The sequence below is a fragment of the Myxine glutinosa genome, chromosome 1 (assembly GCF_964187855.1).
Source record: "Myxine glutinosa chromosome 1, kmMyxGlut1.1, whole genome shotgun sequence".
Taxonomy (NCBI): Eukaryota; Metazoa; Chordata; class Myxini; order Myxiniformes; family Myxinidae; genus Myxine; species Myxine glutinosa.
This window is the reverse complement of record NC_136261.1, coordinates 351,696,720-351,715,454: the sequence shown is the minus strand read 5'-3', so window position 1 is coordinate 351,715,454 and position 18,735 is coordinate 351,696,720. Positions and strand designations below refer to the sequence as shown.

Here is an 18,735-nt window from a genome sequence, read left to right as displayed (position 1 = left end):
GTACCCGCCCTAAGGGCGGGGCTTCAATTGGGAAGCCCAAATGAAAAGGTAAAATATCATAAATTGAAGGCTTTTTTATTTTAAACAACAACAACAAAACATGCATTTTAAGGCCATTTTCCCTGCGAGAGCAGGGGTTAGCCTTGCGGTCTCCATGACAATCTTCTCCATTTTGCCCTATTTTCTGCATCTCTCCCTGTTAACCCCCTTGCCCGCATTTCTTCTTCCACCATCTTTAGCCAAATCTTTCTCGGTCTTTCCCGTCCTCTACTTCCTTCTGCATTCATTTCCATCACTCTTCTCAACCAGTCACTTTCATCCTTCCTCAACACATGACCAAACCATCTCAACCTGTTCCTTTTCACAGCATCAATCACAGGCTCTATTCCCATCATCTTTCGCAATTCATCATTTGTCTTCCTCTCTCTCAACGATACTCCGCACATCCACCGAACCATTCGCATTTCCACCCTTTCCAGCCTTCGTTGCTGCTCTACATTCATTACCCATGTCTCGCTCCCATAAATAATAACATTTCTCACACATGCAGCATACGCCTTTCCCTTCAGGTTCAACGACACTCCCCTCCTCATCAGCACGCCACTCAGTTCCCAAAACTTCTTCCATGCACATCTCACTCTTGCAACCGTTGCCGAGTCTGATCCACCTTCTCCATTCAGCATGTCTCCGAGGTAGCAAAATGTTTTCACACCTTCCAGCTTCATACCGTCTCCAAGATCCAACTCAACATTTCCTCCATCTGCAGCTCCCTCTGTGCACACCTTACATTTGAATGTAGCTGCCACACTGGTTAATGACTCTCTCAGACCACTACATTTTTGATGAACCCACTCAGCACACATTGTACATTGAATGGAGTTCACTCCGACACCCTTCCTGCGCACAGCACATGGCCACTTCCTAGTTCTTTCCACCTCACCACATGTTTTACCACTGGCCATCACCTTCGTCTTTCCTATATTCACCTTCAGACCTTTTGTCTCCATACATTCCTTCCACTTGTTCATCTTTTCCTTCAGTCCATCCATACTTTCCGCAATCAACACCAGATCATCTGCATACAACAACTCCCACGGTAAAGCCTCCTTTACGTTCTGAACCAGCACCTCCATCACAGCTACAAATACTAGTGGACTTAGTACCGACCCCTGATGCACTCCCACCTTCACCTCAAACTCACCACTGTTCCCGTCCTTCGTCCTTACAGCTGTGCGCGCTCTTTTGTACATTGCCATCACTACTCTGATCAACCATTCCTCCACTCCTAACTTCCTCAATGCCCATGTCAATACATCACGTGGAACCCTATCGAATGCTTTCTCCAGATCAACAAACCCAAGAAACAACTTCTTCCTCTTCTCCGTGTACTTCTCCTGCAACTGCCTCACAATAAAGCGCGCATCTGTCGTTCCTCTTCCTGGCATAAATCCAAACTGCATTTCGTCGATCTTCACCTTCTTCCTTATCCTCCTCTCCAACACCCTTTCCAATACCTTCATTCCATGCTCCAATAACTTTATCGCTCGGTATGAGCCACACACCAGAGGGTCACCTTTCCCCTTGTATAGAGGGACGAGGGTACTCAGTTCCCAAACCACTGGAATGCGGCCTTCTTTCGCCACCAGATTACAGATCTCTGTCATTCTCTTCACACCCCAACTTCCTGCTGCCTTCAACATATCTCCCACAACTCCCGTCGGCCCTCCCGCTTTTCCACTCTTCATTGCTTTTATCGCTTCCTCAACTTCCTTCTCAGTTATCTTCTCTGCCGGTCCTAAAACTGGGTTACTCTCTATGTTGCCATCCCATTCATTCTCTGTATTCAACAGCATTTCCATATATCTTTTCCATCTTCCTTTAATTCCATCTGGGTCTACAACGATTTGTCCCACTTCATCCTTCAAGCAACTCACCCCAATCACATCACACCTCTCTTTCGCTATCTGCTTTGCAATCCTGAATACCCCTCTCTGACCCTCTTCCGAATCCAAGCGTTCTCCGAACATTTTCCTACATTCCTCCTGCGCCTTTGCTATCTCTTTCTTTGCAGCCTTCTTGGCTGCCTTATAACTTTCACTTTTAACCTTATACTATACTAGCAGAAGTACCCGGCATTGCCGGGCGGGGGAGGGGAGGGAAGGGGGAAGGGGAGGGGAACAGGGGGGAGGGGAGGAGAGGGGGGGGAGGGGAGGAGAGGGGGGGAGGGGAGAGGGAGGGGGGAGGGGGAGGGGGAGGGGAGGGGAGGGGGAGAGGAGGGGGAGGAGAGGGGAGGGGAACGGGGGGGAGGGGAACGGAGGGAGGGGAACGGGGGGAGGGGGGAGGGGAGGGGGGAGGGAGGAGGGGGGGAGGGGAAGGGATGGGAGGGGAGGGGGAGTGGGAGGGTGGGGGGAGGGGGAGTGGGAGGGTGGGGGGAGGGAGGCGTGGGAGGGTGGGGGGAGGGAGGAGTGGGAGGGTGGGGGGAGGGAGGAGTGGGAGGGTGGGGGGAGGGAGGAGTGGGAGGGTGGGGGAAGGGGAGAGAGTAGGGTGGAGGGAGAATGGAGGGGGAGGGTAGGGGGAGGGGGGAAAGGGAGGGGGAGCGGGAGGGAGGGGGAGGGGAGGGGGAGGGGGGAAAAGGAGGGGAGGAGGGAAGGGGAGGGGGGGGATATAGATGGTTACTGGCAATTGATCACATCCAGAAACGATGTAATCCACACAATTTATGTACTTTACATAACGTTAATAGGAATACATGGCCGTGTAGATGGGAAATACAGTTTGTTTGAAATAAATCACAAATATCAGATGAAAGTGAAAAAAAACCTATGTGGTGTGAATGGCAATGTTCGTCGCTGAAATGTGGAAAAACTGAATTACGTGCGAACGCATAACTGTGAGATTATGGCGGCAAAGTTGGAACATCACGTGATCCTAGCAGAAGTACCCGGCATTGCCGGGTGGGGGAGGGGAGACCCGTACATTCCCAACCCGTACATTCGCCCTCTCGACTCAAGCTCGTATTCGATTCGTATTCAAAAGGGGAAAGGGGAAATCCTTCGTATTCGAATTCGTAAACACGAAATATGAATTAAAATTTAATTCATATCGCACAAAATCGACACAAAACACGATCGCATAAAGGTGAAAAACGCAATGGCTTTTCGCCCTGAATCACGTGCAAACGTGTGACGTGTGACGTGTGACAGGATGGAACATCACGTGATCGCTCTGAGCGAATCAGCGAGCTGCTCGCACTGGCTGAGATTAGTGGGTACTTCGCTGAAATGCGCTGAGGTAAATATGAATAAAAAATATGGATCTCGTCAAATATGGTCTCAGCCAGGTTCGTCCCAGGCTCAATGGCGATGTCTATGCCAAATATCAAGCACGTGAGCCACTCCGTTTCGGAGTCTATCGGTAACATGTACACACACACACACACACACACACACACACACACACACACACACACACACACACACACGCACACACACACACACACAAACTGTGTTTTATATATATAGATTTCATATATTTTCATATATATTATATACGTATTATTTTTCATATATATTATTTCATATATATATATTTCACTTATAACCTTTCCTTATAACCTTCTTGGCTGCCTTATAGCTTTTTTTTATTTTAAACGATTCATATAAACATCCGTTAAATCATATCACACGCAAATCATCAAAATCTAAACAGTATCTTACTGTGGCGGACACAAAAGCCCACTGGCGTGGTGACATCATTCCACGCACCAAGTGGGCGGTGGCCACGTCCGAGGGGTAGGCGTGGCCTCATGATATACACCGGGCGCCCAGCCCGGAGCGGTACAGTGTTACAGTGTAGTCTTACAATTAAGACGTTTATATGTTACCGCTTGTCCGCTTCCTCCTTGCTCACAAGCAGCGCGCGTAACGCCGCGCTTTACTGGTGACCCTCGACGTTGGATCTGCCGTAGCGATCCTTCCGAACACGACGCCATTGCAATGGCCAACGACAAGTCAATGGCGATTAAACTTCCCGAATTTTGGGAGGCCCAGGCCGAGGTCTGGTTCGTTCAAGCCGAAGCCCAATTTCAGCTTCGGCGCCTCACCAACGACGACCTGCGCTACTGCCATGTCGTCGCCTCCCTCGGGCCCGGCACGGCCGCTCGAGTTGTGTCCGTCCTTCGCCACCCACCAGATGGCCACAAGTACGAGGCACTCAAGCGGCTACTCCTAGCCACGTTCAGCCTCACGGACGACGCACGGGCCGACCGCCTCCTGGATCTCCCCGAGCTCGGTGAGACGTGCCCGTCGGTCCGAATGGACCATATGCTGTCACTGTTGGGCGACGAAGCCCCCGGTTCGCTATTCCGGGCGCTTTTCCGTCGCCAACTTCCAGCGCAGGTTCGCCTCGCGTTGGCCGGGACCGGGCTAACGGAACCCCGAGCATTGGCGGCCGAGGCGGACAAGTACTTCGCCGTTTCAGACACGCGGGCGAGCGTTGGCGTGGCCGTCACGGCCTTCGACGCTGCTGTTCCACAGCATCATCTTCTACAGCACGCTGAGTTTCAGCAGCATGCTGATACGCACCTCGTGAACGCCGCCACGCCCCGCCCACCGCCGCGGCGAAAACCGCCACCGCGGGGAAACCCGTCGACTCCACCGGCCTGGCGGAGCCAGCCGCGCTCCTCCAGCTCCACCACCTGGTGCTGGTTCCACGCCAAGTTCGGCCACGAAGCTCGGCGGTGTCATCCGCCGTGCTCCTTCAACGGGTCGGGAAATGCCCGGGCCGGTGCTCAATGGTGGCGATGAGCGCCGGCCGTTCGAGCAGCCTGCTGTTCATAACGGACACCTTCTCCGGGCGCCGTTACCTGTGCGACACGGGAGCACAGGTGAGTGTCATTCCCGCCGGCACGTCAGACAAGCACGCCGCGGGTGGGGGCCCCGCGCTGCTTGCCGTGAACGGGACGCCCATCCGTACGTACGGAAAACGCTGCCTCTCTCTGCGGTTTGGAGGGCAGGTTTTCCGATGGACGTTCGTCACCGCCGACGTGCCCATGGCACTGCTTGGCGCGGACTTCCTGTGCGCTAATGGGCTCCTGGTCGACGTCAAGCGCAGACGGCTTGTCCAGGCCGAGACGTTCAGCTCGCTCGCATGTGCGTTGCCCAGCTCAACGAGCGGCTTGCCAAGCGGCTTGCCGAACGATTCGGTTCCGGCCACGTTGGTCTGTACGCTTCCGGCAGCGGACGCATTCACCCGCCTCCTCGCCGGCTTCCCGGCCCTCACGCGGCCCACCTTCTCGGCGGGGGCCGTCAAGCACGGGGTGGCCCATCACATCCCCACCGTCGGGCCACCGGTCTACGCCCGGTCACTCCGCCTCGAGCCGACGAAGCTGGCGGTGGCAAAAGCGGAGTTCGCTACCCTGGAGCGACTCGGCATCGTTCGGCGCTCAGAGAGCGCTTGGGCGTCGCCGCTGCACATCGTGCCGAAGCCCGGCGGGGGATGGCGACCGTGCGGGGACTATCGCCGTCTCAATGACGCCACGACTCCCGACCGCTACCCCATCCCCCACATTCAGGACTTTTCCGCCCGTTTGGCGGGCAGGTCCTTCTTCTCGAAGGTGGACCTCATACGCGGCTACCATCAGGTCCCCGTCAGGCCGGAGGACGTCCCGAAGACGGCGGTCATCATGCCATTCGGACTCTTCGAGTTCCTGCGCATGCCCTTCGGTCTGAAGAATGCGGCTCAGGCGTTCCAGCGACTGATGGACAGCGTCCTGCGCGACTTGGATTTTGTCTACGTCTACCTGGACGATATCCTCGTCGCCAGCGCGTCCCGCGAAGAGCACCTACGCCACCTCCGCACGCTCTTCGAACGCCTGGGCCAGCATGGCCTGATTGTGAACCCCGCAAAGTGCCGGTTCGGCGCCGCCACAATCGATTTTCTGGGGCACCGTGTCACCAGGCACGGAGCCGTCCCCCTGCCGGCCAAGGTGGAGGCGGTGAAGGGGTTTCCGCGCCCCCGCACGATCAGAGGGCTGCAGGAGTTCCTGGGCATGGTGAACTTTTACCATCGGTTCCTGCCCCGTATCGCCCAGCTCCTGCGCCCCCTGCACGAAGCTCTCCGAGGTAAGCCGGGCAAAGGCGACGTTACCTGGACCGAGCAGATGGACACGGCGTTCACGGGCGCGAAGCTCGCCTTGGCTAACGCCACCATGCTCGCGCACCCGGCGCCCGATGCACCGATCGCCCTCACCACCGATGCCTCGGACTACGCGGTGGGCGCGGTGCACGAGCAATGGGTGCGTGGAGCTTGGCAACCGCTGGCGTTCTTTAGCCGGCAGCTTCGCCCGCCCGAACGCCGTGACAGTACCTTCGACCGCGAGTTGCTCGGACTTCACTTGGCGGTCAGGCACTTCCGCCATCTGCTCGAGGGCCGGGCGTTCACTGCCTTCGTCGACCACAAGCCGCTGATCTTCGCGATGGGCAAGGTCACCGAGCCGTGGTCGGCCCGGCAGCAGCGTCACCTCTCGGCCGTGTCCGAGTACACGACGGACATCCAGCACGTCGCGGGGAAGGACAACCCGGTGGCGGATTGCCTTTCCCGGGCCGTCGCCCACGCAGTCCACCTCGGCATCGACTATGCCCGGATGGCAGCGGACCAGGCCGCTGACCCCGACGTCCAGGCCTTGCGGACCGCCGTCACGGGCCTCCGCGTCACCGAGGTGCCGTTCGACGGCGCGGGCGCGGCCCTCTTGTGCGACGTCTCCCTCGGGCGTCCTCGCCCCATTGTGCCCGCGGGCTGGCAGCGCCAGGTGTTTGACGCCATCCACGGCCTGTCCCACCCGGGCGCGAGGGCCTCCCGAAGGCTGATCGCCGACAAGTTCGTCTGGCATGGCCTCCGGAAGGCCGTCCGCGGCTGGGCCAGGACATGCCTCGCGTGCCAGCGCGCCAAGGTGCACCGGCACACCCAGGCCCCGTTGGCCCCGTTCACGGTGCCGGAACGCCGGTTTGACCACGTCCACGTGGACCTGGTGGGACCTCTGCCCCCCTCGCGGGGTTTCACCCACGTCCTCACCATGGTGGACCGCACCACCCGGTGGCCGGAGGCCGTGCCCTTGGCGTCGACAACGGCGGCCGATGTCGCGCAGGCTTTCATCGCCACCTGGGTCGCCCGGTTCGGCGCCCCCTCAGACATCTCATCCGACCGCGGCCCCCAGTTCACCTCGGAGCTCTGGGGGGCGGTTGCGCAGGGGCTCGGGGTCCGGCTGCACCGAACCACGGCCTACCACCCCCAGGCTAACGGCCTGTGTGAGCGATTTCACCGCTCATTGAAGGCCGCGCTCCGGGCCACCCTCCGCGATGGCGGCTGGGTCGACAGGCTCCCCTGGGTCCTGCTGGGCCTCCGGACGGCGCCCAAGGAGGACCTGCGCGCATCCGCGGCGGAGTTGGTCTTCGGGCAACCGCTGCGGGTGCCGGGCGAGTTCCTCCCCGACTCCACGGCACCATGGTCCGCGGCACAGCAGCGCTCCGCTCTGCAAGAGACCGCCCAGAGGTTCGCCCCGGTGCCAACGGCATGCCACGGGCACCCACCGACGCACGTCGCCCCGGAGCTTCACACGGCGGAGTACGTCTTCGTCCGCCACGATGCCCATCGGACACCACTGCGGCCCCCGTACGACGGGCCTTTCCGCGTGCTGGAGACCGGGGCGAAGCACTTCACCCTGGACATCGGCGGTACTCCTGACCGCGTTTCGGTAGACCGCCTCAAGCCGGCCCACCTCGATGTGGACCATCCACCGCCAGTAGCCCGACCCCCATGTCGGGGCCGCCCTCCTGCGGGCGGACCCCCGGCACCGCCCAGCCCCGCCGCCACGCCGCCCCCCGGTCCTGCACCCATCCCAGGAGCAGCCAGGGGCATCCCACCTGGCATCCCTGCACCCCGGACGCCGCCGATCGCCAGGGGGCGCTTCGGCCGGGTCATTCGTCTGCCCCGCAAACTGGCCCTCCAGGTGCGCGGGAATTCTGGGGGGGCGCGTGTGGCGGACACAAAAGCCCACTGGCGTGGTGACATCATTCCACGCACCAAGTGGGCGGTGGCCACGTCCGAGGGGTAGGCGTGGCCTCATGATATACACTGGGCGCCCAGCCCGGAGCGGTACAGTGTTACAGTGTAGTCTTACAATAAAGACGTTTATATGTTACCGCTTGTCCGCTTCGTCCTTGCTCACAAGCAGCGCGCGTAATGCCGCGCTTTATTACTATAATTCACCAAATGTCCCACAGTGATCGATACACTATGATCGTGATGATCGTGATCGTGAATCGTGATCGATAATCGTGTTCACAATCGCTATGTCGTATGTACTCCCGATACGTGTTTCCTTCAGTTGAAATGGGTTAGAATTCTCTCAAGCAGGGATTCAACCCGTGCCCTGATTGCAGCAGGTGCAGCTGTGCAGCGATCGGTGCAGCCGTTTGTGCGTGCACCCGTGAAAACAACATCGTCACAAAGAGAACAATGAACGTCATGCGAACGCGAATGTTATGCGGGAGTCCAAACCTGAGAATGCTGGAGACCAATGCTGAAATTGGAAAAACTAAATAGCCTATTTTACTCCTGGAGATCCCAGGATTACCCACCCAAAATATCGTTGCGATCGGTTCAGCAGTTTTTACGGTACCTTCGAACGGACAGACGGACAGACAGACAGACAGACAGACGGACGGACATTTGGTGAATTATAGTAAGATAATCTAAATCTGGATTTGGATTTGAGGATCAGATCCTGTTCACACAAAAACCTTAAGTTCATTCATGTTTGCAGATATAACACATATGTGGCCCATCACCATGACTATCACATGCCATACCTCAATTTAACCTTGGTCCTTTTGGAAAGCATACCAGACAGTTTTATTTTGAAATTACTCGCTATACCATCAGCAGGGAACCTTATTGTTGAGACATTCAGCATACTAAACATATAAGCAGGAATGTGGAGGTCAAACAGCTCAACGGATGTACGCAGCCCTGCCTAACGAGAGTAACTATTGTCCCTTTTCCCAGTTTCCCATTTTTTATTCCATGCCTATTAAGTAACTGTGCTTGTTGTGTTCACAAGGTGAGTATAGACTCGGACAGCGAGTCAGATCAACCTCACAAAGTTCGAGTTATTCCCATGGCAACGGACAAGCTGAAACCAAGCAAGAAGCAGCTGCAGATTAAAGAGATTGATCTGACCAATCGTGATCCTCGACAGATCAATGATGACTTGGTAAAGGTATGTTTGAAGCATTATCAAATTATTTATCTCCACTCGTGTGTTAGCATCATATGTCATGTTTCTGACTGATGCTCACTTACCACTGTGTACCATGACCAAGGCTGAACCGAGATAAAACCTCAAGCCACCCCCTACTGGTGGAAAATGTTTAAAATTTTTGCTGAAATGGCAACAACCCCAAATAAACTGGGGTTGCTTTGAGAATGAGCCGCATTTATGCCAAAGCAGGAAATTTGTGAATTACACCAAATACATAATAGACAGTGTAATGAATTTTCTTGGCTTGTAGTTATTTACTGGTTGCAGCTCGATCTTGTCCTACTTGGAGACATCATGAATCATGTACCTGAGGAACGTCAGTATAATCCATCTATCTATAATTCCAGTAATCTCTGTGTGTATGTCTGTATGTTTGTCTGTGACCGCTGTTTCTCGACAACCACGGGTCCGATATACTTGAAACTTGCCAGGTATATTGCTGGGGACCCGAGGATGTGCCTTTTCAAGGTTTCATATTAATCGGAGAAGTAGTTACCGAGCTATGTCCAAAAAACGATTCAACCAATCAGAGAGCAGCGAGCTATCACGTGTGCCGAACGTGGCGAACAGACTCTGCCTCGGACGGCACATTTGAGAGCGTATTCATTTATTTCACGTTGGCAAACTATGTTGCCGCTATGTTGGCGTTAAACTATGTTTTAAAACTAATTAAAACTAATTTGCGATTCTTTCGCTTTCCTGCGCGTTTGTGCACGCTATGGCGATTTCTTTACCAAACTCCGCAAGCCGTTCGCTTTGGACCAAACCATTTCATGTAAATAGAGGGGGGGGATTGTCACCGTACTCGCAAGCCGTTCGCTTTGGACCAAACCATTTCATGTAAATAGAGGGGGGGGATTGTCACCGTACTCGCAAGCCGTTCGCTTTGGACCAAACCATTTCATGTAAATAGAGGGGGGGATTGTCACCGTACTCGCAAGCCGTTCGCTTTGGCTTTGCGAATGGACCAAACCATTTCATGTAAATAGAGGGGGGGGGGATATAATTTTAGATATATATATAGTACGGGCATGCCCTAGTCTTAACAAAAAGGATAATTGGCTACAATGCTCCCCTGAGCTGGAAAAACCTAGTAAGTGCTCTCCACTGGAATTTGAAATATTCAGAAAAGTCAATGGACCTTTGGGATTAGGGTGATGGGAACAAGATAATTCGTTTAGGTTTGTTAGCTGAACATATGGGACAATGTTTCCAGTGCATATGGGACAATTTTTTTTTCCTTTGTTTGTATATGGTTGCATAATGACTTACTCGGCTTTTCCTGATCAGATACTTACTGTTGGCCAACTTGCTAAAAGTTTTTGTCAGATGCCAAAAAGAATGAAATCTACTAAGTCAGAAAAGTTTTGTTCTCTTTTATTGGACTAAATGAAGAGGCAAAACCTAGTAAGTTCAAAAATAGGATCAACTCAGTTTTTTCCAGGTCAGGGAACAATGGTCCTCAACAAACTGAGAAATCCCTTTTCTTCCTCTTAAGAATATTAACTTTAAAAGCAATGACTGCATAAACAATTCCCAAATGAGGCAAAGAAAGCAGGATAGAAATGGTTGTCTGAACTTAAAAAAAAAAAAAACAATTACTCAACTACCACCTGTTTCTGACCAGAATTTGGAGATTGGGAGTGGGTGGGAGGGCTGGCTATCACATTTGCATTTTGCTTGTGGACATGAATGATGCCAAGAAATATATCATAAATAATACACCAAGTTATGTGTTCGTTCTGATTCTGATGTACCATACACTGTTAAAGAGCATTGGTGCTGCCGAAGCAGTTTCTTGTCAAGGGTTATACTGGGTGGTTTGCCATTGCCTTCCCAAGTATATGCGTTGGTAGCATGGATAAAATCCATGTTTGGGTTGGTTCACCAATTAGCATTGCTAAACGTACGTGGGAGTACTGATGTAGGTTGGAGTGCTAGCTATCTTCCCTCCGCACTTTGAACAACCTTGCTGAATGGCCAGTGCATTACATTGGAACCAAGTATTTTGGCAGTATTCAACTTCGTAACAGACATCTCTGTGCTTCAACAAACTTCCTTTGATCAGCATTACTTCAGCTGCTCAGTGAGTTAGTGTACCCATATTATAAGGAACACTCATTATATAAATTTCGAAGATAATGCTGTCTCAACAAATACATTTCAGATGTAATAAATGGTTTCATCGATATCAAGAAAAAAATGAATTTGACCTTTTAATAAAATTTAAAAAAACAATCTACTCCTACCTTTTGATTAGTGAACAATTCAGTGACACAATACGCAAATTCATAAAATTTCACATCAATCGGATGAAAATTGACGATTTCATGTGATGCTGACCTTTGACCTTTTGGCCAAATTATGAATTTGCCTTCTCCGTATTATCATAACTAGTGAGGTATCCGTGCTAAGCATGGGCGGGAGGCCAGAAGCAAACAGACAACGCAGAAAGGCGAATGCTAAAGCGGGAAACCAATAAATTCCACATTCCTGCAGCACCTTCAGTCGCACGCCAGACATGGACATCAAGTTCGTGAAGGACTTCCATGAAAAACGTACCTGTTCGCAAACAAACAGGTACGTTTGTTCCATACACAGTTAATGGCGAATCTGGATATGGTGATCCGTGAATTCACGTTTAGAAAGTAGAAACCGTCACCGCATTTCGTCATTCACTTGAACTCAATATCTCTTTTTTCATTCCAAACAGCATAACTCCAATCACAAATTAAATAACATTAATATAAAAAATAAACTTTTAACAACATTCGTGACGAAAACAAATATTTAAATCCTGATGTGAAGTTTCGTACAGTTGGGTGAACACAATTACGAATTCAAAATCGTAATTGTATATACGTAATTGTAAAGCTTTGGTGAAAATGTGATGACAAAACTCAAATGGTAAAAAGTTACGGCCAGGACAGACACACACACATACAGACACACACACACCCAAACAGAGAGACAGACAGATACACACACAGAAGTGATTACAAAACCCTGTCCGTCTCCTGCTGTGCAGGGGACGGGCTAATACAATCAACACAGGGATGAAATGACAAGAGAAAAACAAGACAGATCTGGTGTGGAATTCTTAACTTTGATGAGCTTCAATGAAGGAGGTAAAAGCCAATGTTTTCAGTAAGCTCAGACCCAGAACCAGAGATTTATGTGAGACCCTATCCACATGTGAAATTTAATGAAGTGGTGCTGAGCGGATTGTACAACCTTGTAGATTGTCATCTGACAATATGCCAGATATTCATTATGGTAATTAGCCAAATTCAAACCACTAGGGCTAATAAAACAAGCCAAAAAGGTTTGTGTTCAGGAAGCATGGCAGGCATACCTGCATGTGGGCCTTCGGGAAATAAATACAAAATTTAATAAAAGCACAAGAAAAAACAATAAAGGCAATCGCGGATGACGACAAGCGTAGTCCATGGCACACCATCGTAAATCCCCCATGATTTCCACCAAAAACAAAGTTGAAAGATGGCAAAAAGTTCCACCAGGAATGACCCACCAATTGATCGAGTTTAAATTTACATTTCAATCCCTGTGACCCCAAATTCCCACCCCCTGGGGCATGATCCAGAGGTCAAATCCCAACATATTGTTATATATTTCATGCATCCCCAAATGTTGATTGCATATACAAAGTTTCATTTAAAATGTTTTAAAATGTGCTCGGAATTGCATTTTGTGGAACTTGCCCTTTTGACCCCGCCCCAAGGGGCGACGCCAAAAACGAGACAGCTCTTACACCTTAGTGCCAAATGGTGATCATAACGACCAAGTTTGGTGAATTTCTACCCAACCGTTTAGGAGGAGATAGCGTAACGGACGAACAGACAGACAGGCAGACAGACGGACGGACACATGGAGCCGATTACAATATCCTTCCGTTTTTTTTTTTTCAAAAAGGATGGGGATAAAAAACACTTAACAGTACAGGAAAAGTAAACCAAAACTATGGCTCCACAGGCAAAACGAGCATTCACATAAAAAGCGGGTAAGATTGAGAATGCACAGGCAGGAAAGAATGTCCTAGGTCGTATGAGCAGCAGTGGTTCTTCCAGGAGAACTTTATGGGAGCTCCTCCAGCCAGGCAGCCAACAGGAGAGTGTTCCTCTCTAATGTCTTTCTCTGACTGTCTGATCCTACTTCTCTCTCTGAATGGCTACCCCTGCTTCTCCCTTCTCTCTCAAAGCCACGAGCACCCCCTCCTCTCCATCCATCTCTTATCCACCGCCCTCCTCCCCCCCCCAACCATCTGCCCCTTCTCCACCTCACATCCATCCACCCCTTCTGCACCTCAGACCCATCTGCTCATTTTCCACCTTCCACTCATCTGCCCCTTCTCCACCTCACACCCATCCATCCATTTTCCACCGTCCATTCATCTGCCCCTTCTCCACCTCACACCCATCCGCCCCTTCTCCACCTCCGACCCATCCGCTCATTTTCCACCTTCCACTCATCTGCCCCTTCTCCACCTCACACCCATCCGTCCATTTTCCACCTTCCATTCATCCGCTCCTTCTCCACCTCACACCCTTCCACCCATTTTCCACCTTCCATTCATCCACCCCTTCTCCACCTCAGACCCATCCGCCCATTTTCCACCTTCCATTCATCTGCCCCTTTCCACCTCACACCCATTTTCCACCTTCCACTCATCTGCCCCTTTCCACCTCCCACCCATCTGCCCCTTCTCCACCTCCCACCCATCTGCCCCTTCTACACCCACCCACTATCCGACCCTTCCACTTCCCCTGTCACTGAGGTGTAGATGTCAGCCCTCCTCACCAATCACAGGGCGTCCCCACACCTAGCGACAGCATCACAACCCAATCAGATGGTGCCAACCCTGAACCAATTGGTACTCGGGACACTAAGCACCATGGTCCAATTGCACATCATCTTGCTCGCCACCAATCATGGGCAGTCATGGGAGGGCGGAGCTGATCTTACTATTCCCCAGAGTGAGGGGAGGTTGAAATGGGCAAGCGCACCACTGCGTGGACATAGTGCTTCCCTCTCGCCCAGCTCATACCCAGTTAAATACTGGGAGAGAAAAGGACGAGACACTCCTAGACACTAAAAGTTACAACACCATCTCCCAGCGGTGCACAAACATGAGACGACCTATCACTATCCACAGCTCTTTAATAAAGGGTGTAAAAGTGCTAAAAGCTACACAAAACACAAATATGGTCTATTTGTGCAGGAAGTACGTAGGCATGTAGGGACTCACATGTTCTAAGATGCAATACAGTACCTGTCATATCTAAACTTAAATCCGTGTTATGGACCACTTTGGTGATGGTATAGTATCTCTGTTAGAAAAACACCAAATTAATAAAATCCTCAGCGCAACAGGATTCAATATCAACATCGTCAGCAGACACCAAGCCCCGTCATATGATAAGGAACCAGATGTTACTTTCGGTCAGAAAGTGAATCAAGACCTCGTCTGCTCACGCATCCAATTGCGGATTCGTATGGCGACCGCGCAGCCAACAACCCATCCAGGCCTGTATGCTGAGCAGTCGAGCTACGCAGTTGTTTTATGTGGGGTGAGGTCAGTAGTAAAATAGCACTAGCAATGATGTCGTTATGGAAATAGCACTCACTGACCATGCCAGGCCATAATATGCAGTTGTCAGCCTAACTGATACTTCCCTTGAGGACCGATAAATGTTCTGACTTCTGAGACCATCCTATAAGTGAGTAATGTCCGTATACAAGGTGAAGCATTGTGAAAAGGAGGTACGAGCTGCTTTACGCAACCACCTGTTGGTGTTTTTTGGGGGTAGGAGAACGCCTTCCTCAAACACTCCTTTTGCTCTCACATTCCATTTCTCCTTCCTTCCTCATCTCCATTTAGCATGTACATGCAATGTAGTCTGGTGTTCTTCCCGAAGGCAGGTTCAGTACTCCTGAAGCAGTTTCTTGGCAGGAGTTATGCTGGGTGGTTTGATGTTGCCTCCCCAGGAGAAGTTAGGGCAGGAATTTTGAATTTGCCGGGGTGCGCGTGATAGCTTCTTTTCGCAAAGGATGGTGTGGGTCTTCAACATTCGCCAACTAATGCCGGCAGACGGGACGTCCAGTTTGACGTCCATCCAGGGGGCGGCACCCACATTGATGAATGCACAGTTTATAGCTGGCTCCATACTATGTATACATCAAATTCTGGTAAAATATTGAGGTCTGCCTGTTGCCCCCAATCGTCTGTCATGCTTTGCTGGAACTACTTTGCGTTGTCTCTGTGCCCAGGTGGACTTTGAAGACGTGATTGCCGAACCAGATGGCACGCACACACTGGACAGTGTGTGGAAAGGCAGCTTTACCACTTTCACCATCACCAAGTACTGGTGTTACCGCATCCTATCCACCATATGCGGAATTCCGTGTGCCTTCCTTTGGGGATTCTGCTTCGCTTGCGTGTCCTGTTTCCACATCTGGGCAGTCGTCCCGTGCCTCAAAGCATACCTCATTGAGATCCAGTGCCTGAGCCAGTCGTACTCGCTTTGCATTCGTACTTTCTGTGATCCACTTTTTGAGGCTGTGGGGAAGTTGTGCGGAGGCATTCGGGTCGCTTTACGCAAGGAGGTCTAGTGGTGGCCCTTCACTCTGATACAACTTGTCCAATGCAGTAAGAATGCAGAGTGCTTTCTGGAAAAGTTATGCAATGAAAAAACATGCCCTATGTGGCTTTACCTTATTCCAAATGAAAGTGGCCATTTTGGTCCTGTTACAGGTGCATGGGTAAATGTCAAGCAGCTCAAAAAGGAAAACTTTCAATAGTTCCTTTGTAATCTGTCAGTTTCATATCGTAAAACACTTGTAAGTTGTAATTATACTGAAGGTTTGTTTTTGGTCTGCATGCTTGCATGAAATGTCTTCTATTTTTAAAACCATCTGCCCAGAGCCTTTTACAGGCAAGCCTGGCTAATATTGTCCCAGGTCCTCGGCCCAGGCAGTGCGACTGACAAAGAACCACTCGTCCGTGTATCGGTCAAAACAGGTCGGACAATATAAGTAAAGCCAGACTGATAAATTGGCCCTTTGGCCCACCATAACTGTGCCATACCCACATCTACATTTGCTTCATGTGTACAACCTATTTTAAAACTTGCACAACACATAAACCTCAAGAATACATTGCAGGAGTTTGACATGGAATGTTAAATAGTATCCTTGTTTGAGTCCATATTAAAAGTCCAGTTTTTAATTGTTTGTCGATTCTTCTTATTATATTATTAGCATGGATTGCCTCACTGCGCTCGCCTCGCCACACGTCGCTAGAGGCAAAGGCTTGTATTAACTGAGGATAATGACTGTACGCGAGTTACTTACTGTGTTGTCCTGATTTACACCAATCATAATACAAACATTTCTTTTGTACAAATTTATTTGTAATATTGGTGATATTAAAGCGCGGTGCTACGCGCGCTTACTTGCTACCAAGGAGGAAGCGGACAACGCGGTTAAACAAAAGAGTCTTTATTCTCAAGAGGTCATTGTAGCACTGACACGCTCCGGGCTGCGCGCCCAGTGTATATCCTGAGGCCACGCCTACCCCTCGGGCGTGGCCGCCGCCCACTTGGTGCATGGAATGATGTCACCACGCCAGTGGGCTTTCGTGTCCGCCACACGCACCCCCCCAGAATTCCCGCGCACCTGGAGGGCAAGTTTGCGGGGCAAACGGATGACCCGGCCGAAGCGCCCTCTGGCGATCGGCGGCGTCCGGGGTGCAGGGATGCCAGCTGGGATGCCCCCGGCTGTACCCGGGATGGGTGCCGGACCGGGCGGCGGCGTGCCGGCGGTGCTGGGGGTCCGCCCGCCGGGGGGCGGCCCCGATGCGGGGGCCGAGCCACCAGCGGTGGGTGGTCCACGTCGAGGTGGGCCGGCTTGAGTCGATCCACCGAGACGCAGTCGGGAGTACCGCCGATGTCCAAGGTGAAGAATTTCACCCCGGTCTCCAGCACGCGGAAAGGCCCGTCTTACGGGGGCCGCAGTGGTGTCCGGTGGGCGTCGTGCCGGACGAAGACATACTCCGCAGTGCGAAGCTCCGGGGCGACGTGCGTGGGTGGGTGCCCGTGGTGCGCCATCGGCACCGGGGCGAACCTCCGGGCGGTCTCCTGCAGCGCGGAGCGCTCCTGCGTGGCGGACCAAGGTGCCGTGGGGTCGGGGAGGAACTCGCCCGGCACCCGCAGCGGTTGTCCAAAGACCAACTCCGCCGCGGATGCGCGCAGGTCCTCCTTGGGCCCAGCAGGACCCAGGGGAGCCTGTCGACCCAGCCGCCGTCGCGGAGGGTGGCCCGTAGCGTGGCCTTCAACGAGCGGTGGAACCGCTCGCACAGGCCGTTAGCCTGGGGGTGGTAGGCCGTGGTGCGGTGCAGCTGGACCCGAGCCCCCGCGCGACCGCCCCCCAGAGCTCCGAGGTGAACTGGGGGCCGCGGTCGGCCGAGATGTCCGAGGGGGCGCCGAACCGGGCGACCCAGGTGGCGATGAACGCCTGCGCGACGTCTGCCGCCGTCGTTGACGCCAAAGGCATGGCCTCCGGCCACCGGGTGGTGCGGTCCATCATGGTCAGGACATGGGTGGAACCCCGCGAGGGGGGCAGAGCTCCCACCAGGTCCACGTGAACGTGGTCAAACCGACGTTCCGGCACCGCAAACGGGGCCAATGGGGCCTGGGTGTGTCGGTGCACCTTCGCGGGCTGGCACGCGAGGCACGTCCTGGCCCAGCCGCGGACGGCCTTCCGGAGGCCATGCCAGACAAACTTTTCGGCGATCAACCTCTGGGAGGCCCTCGTGCCCGGGTGGGACAGGCCGTGGATGGAGTCGAAAATCCGGCGCTGCCAGCCCACAGGCACGATGGGGCGAGGCCGCCCGAGGGAGACGTCGCACCAGAGGGCCGTGCCCGCACCGTTGAACGGCACCTCGGTGACGCGGAGGCCCGTAACGGCGGTTCGCAAGGCCTGGACGTCGGGGTCGGTGGTCTGGTCCGCCGCCATCCGGGCATAGTCGATGCCGAGGTGGACCGCATGGGCAACGGACCGGGAAAGGCAATCCACCACCGGGTTGTCCTTCCCCGCGACGTGCCGGATGTCCGTATTATATTCGGACACGGCCGAGAGGTGACGCTGCTGCCGGGCCGACGACGGCTCGGCGACCTTGCCCATCGTGAACACCAGTGGCTTGTGGTCGACGAAGGCCGTGAACGCATGGCCCTCGAGCAGATGGCGGAAGTGCCTGACCGCCAGGTGGAGCCCGAGCAACTCGCGGTCGAAGGTACTGTACCGGCGTTCGGGCGCGCGAAGCTACCGGCTGAAGAACGCCAGCGGTTGCCAAGCTCCACGCACCCATTGCTCGTGCACCACGCCCACCGCGTAGTCCG

The 18,735-nt window shown here is 53.1% G+C and overlaps 1 protein-coding gene across 4 annotated transcripts in view; it reads left to right on the top strand.

The window, feature by feature from the left end:
- The window catches only part of LOC137413529 (caveolin-3-like), a 47,424-nt gene extending 30,854 nt beyond the window's left edge, over positions 1 to 16,570 (top strand). For 3 of the 4 annotated variants that reach the window (XM_078769929.1, XM_078769928.1, XM_078769930.1), the window contains 2 exons: positions 9,119 to 9,277; positions 15,608 to 16,563. In XM_078769929.1, coding sequence (XP_078626055.1) covers positions 9,176 to 9,277; positions 15,608 to 15,949 — 444 coding nt within the window. In that variant the 5' untranslated portion in view covers positions 9,119 to 9,175 and the 3' untranslated portion in view covers positions 15,950 to 16,563. Of the gene's footprint in view, positions 1 to 9,118; positions 9,278 to 15,607 lie in introns of all 4 variants that reach the window. The other variant, XM_068098954.2, reaches the window with a different exon arrangement.
- The last annotated feature ends 2,165 nt before the right edge of the window (positions 16,571 to 18,735 follow it).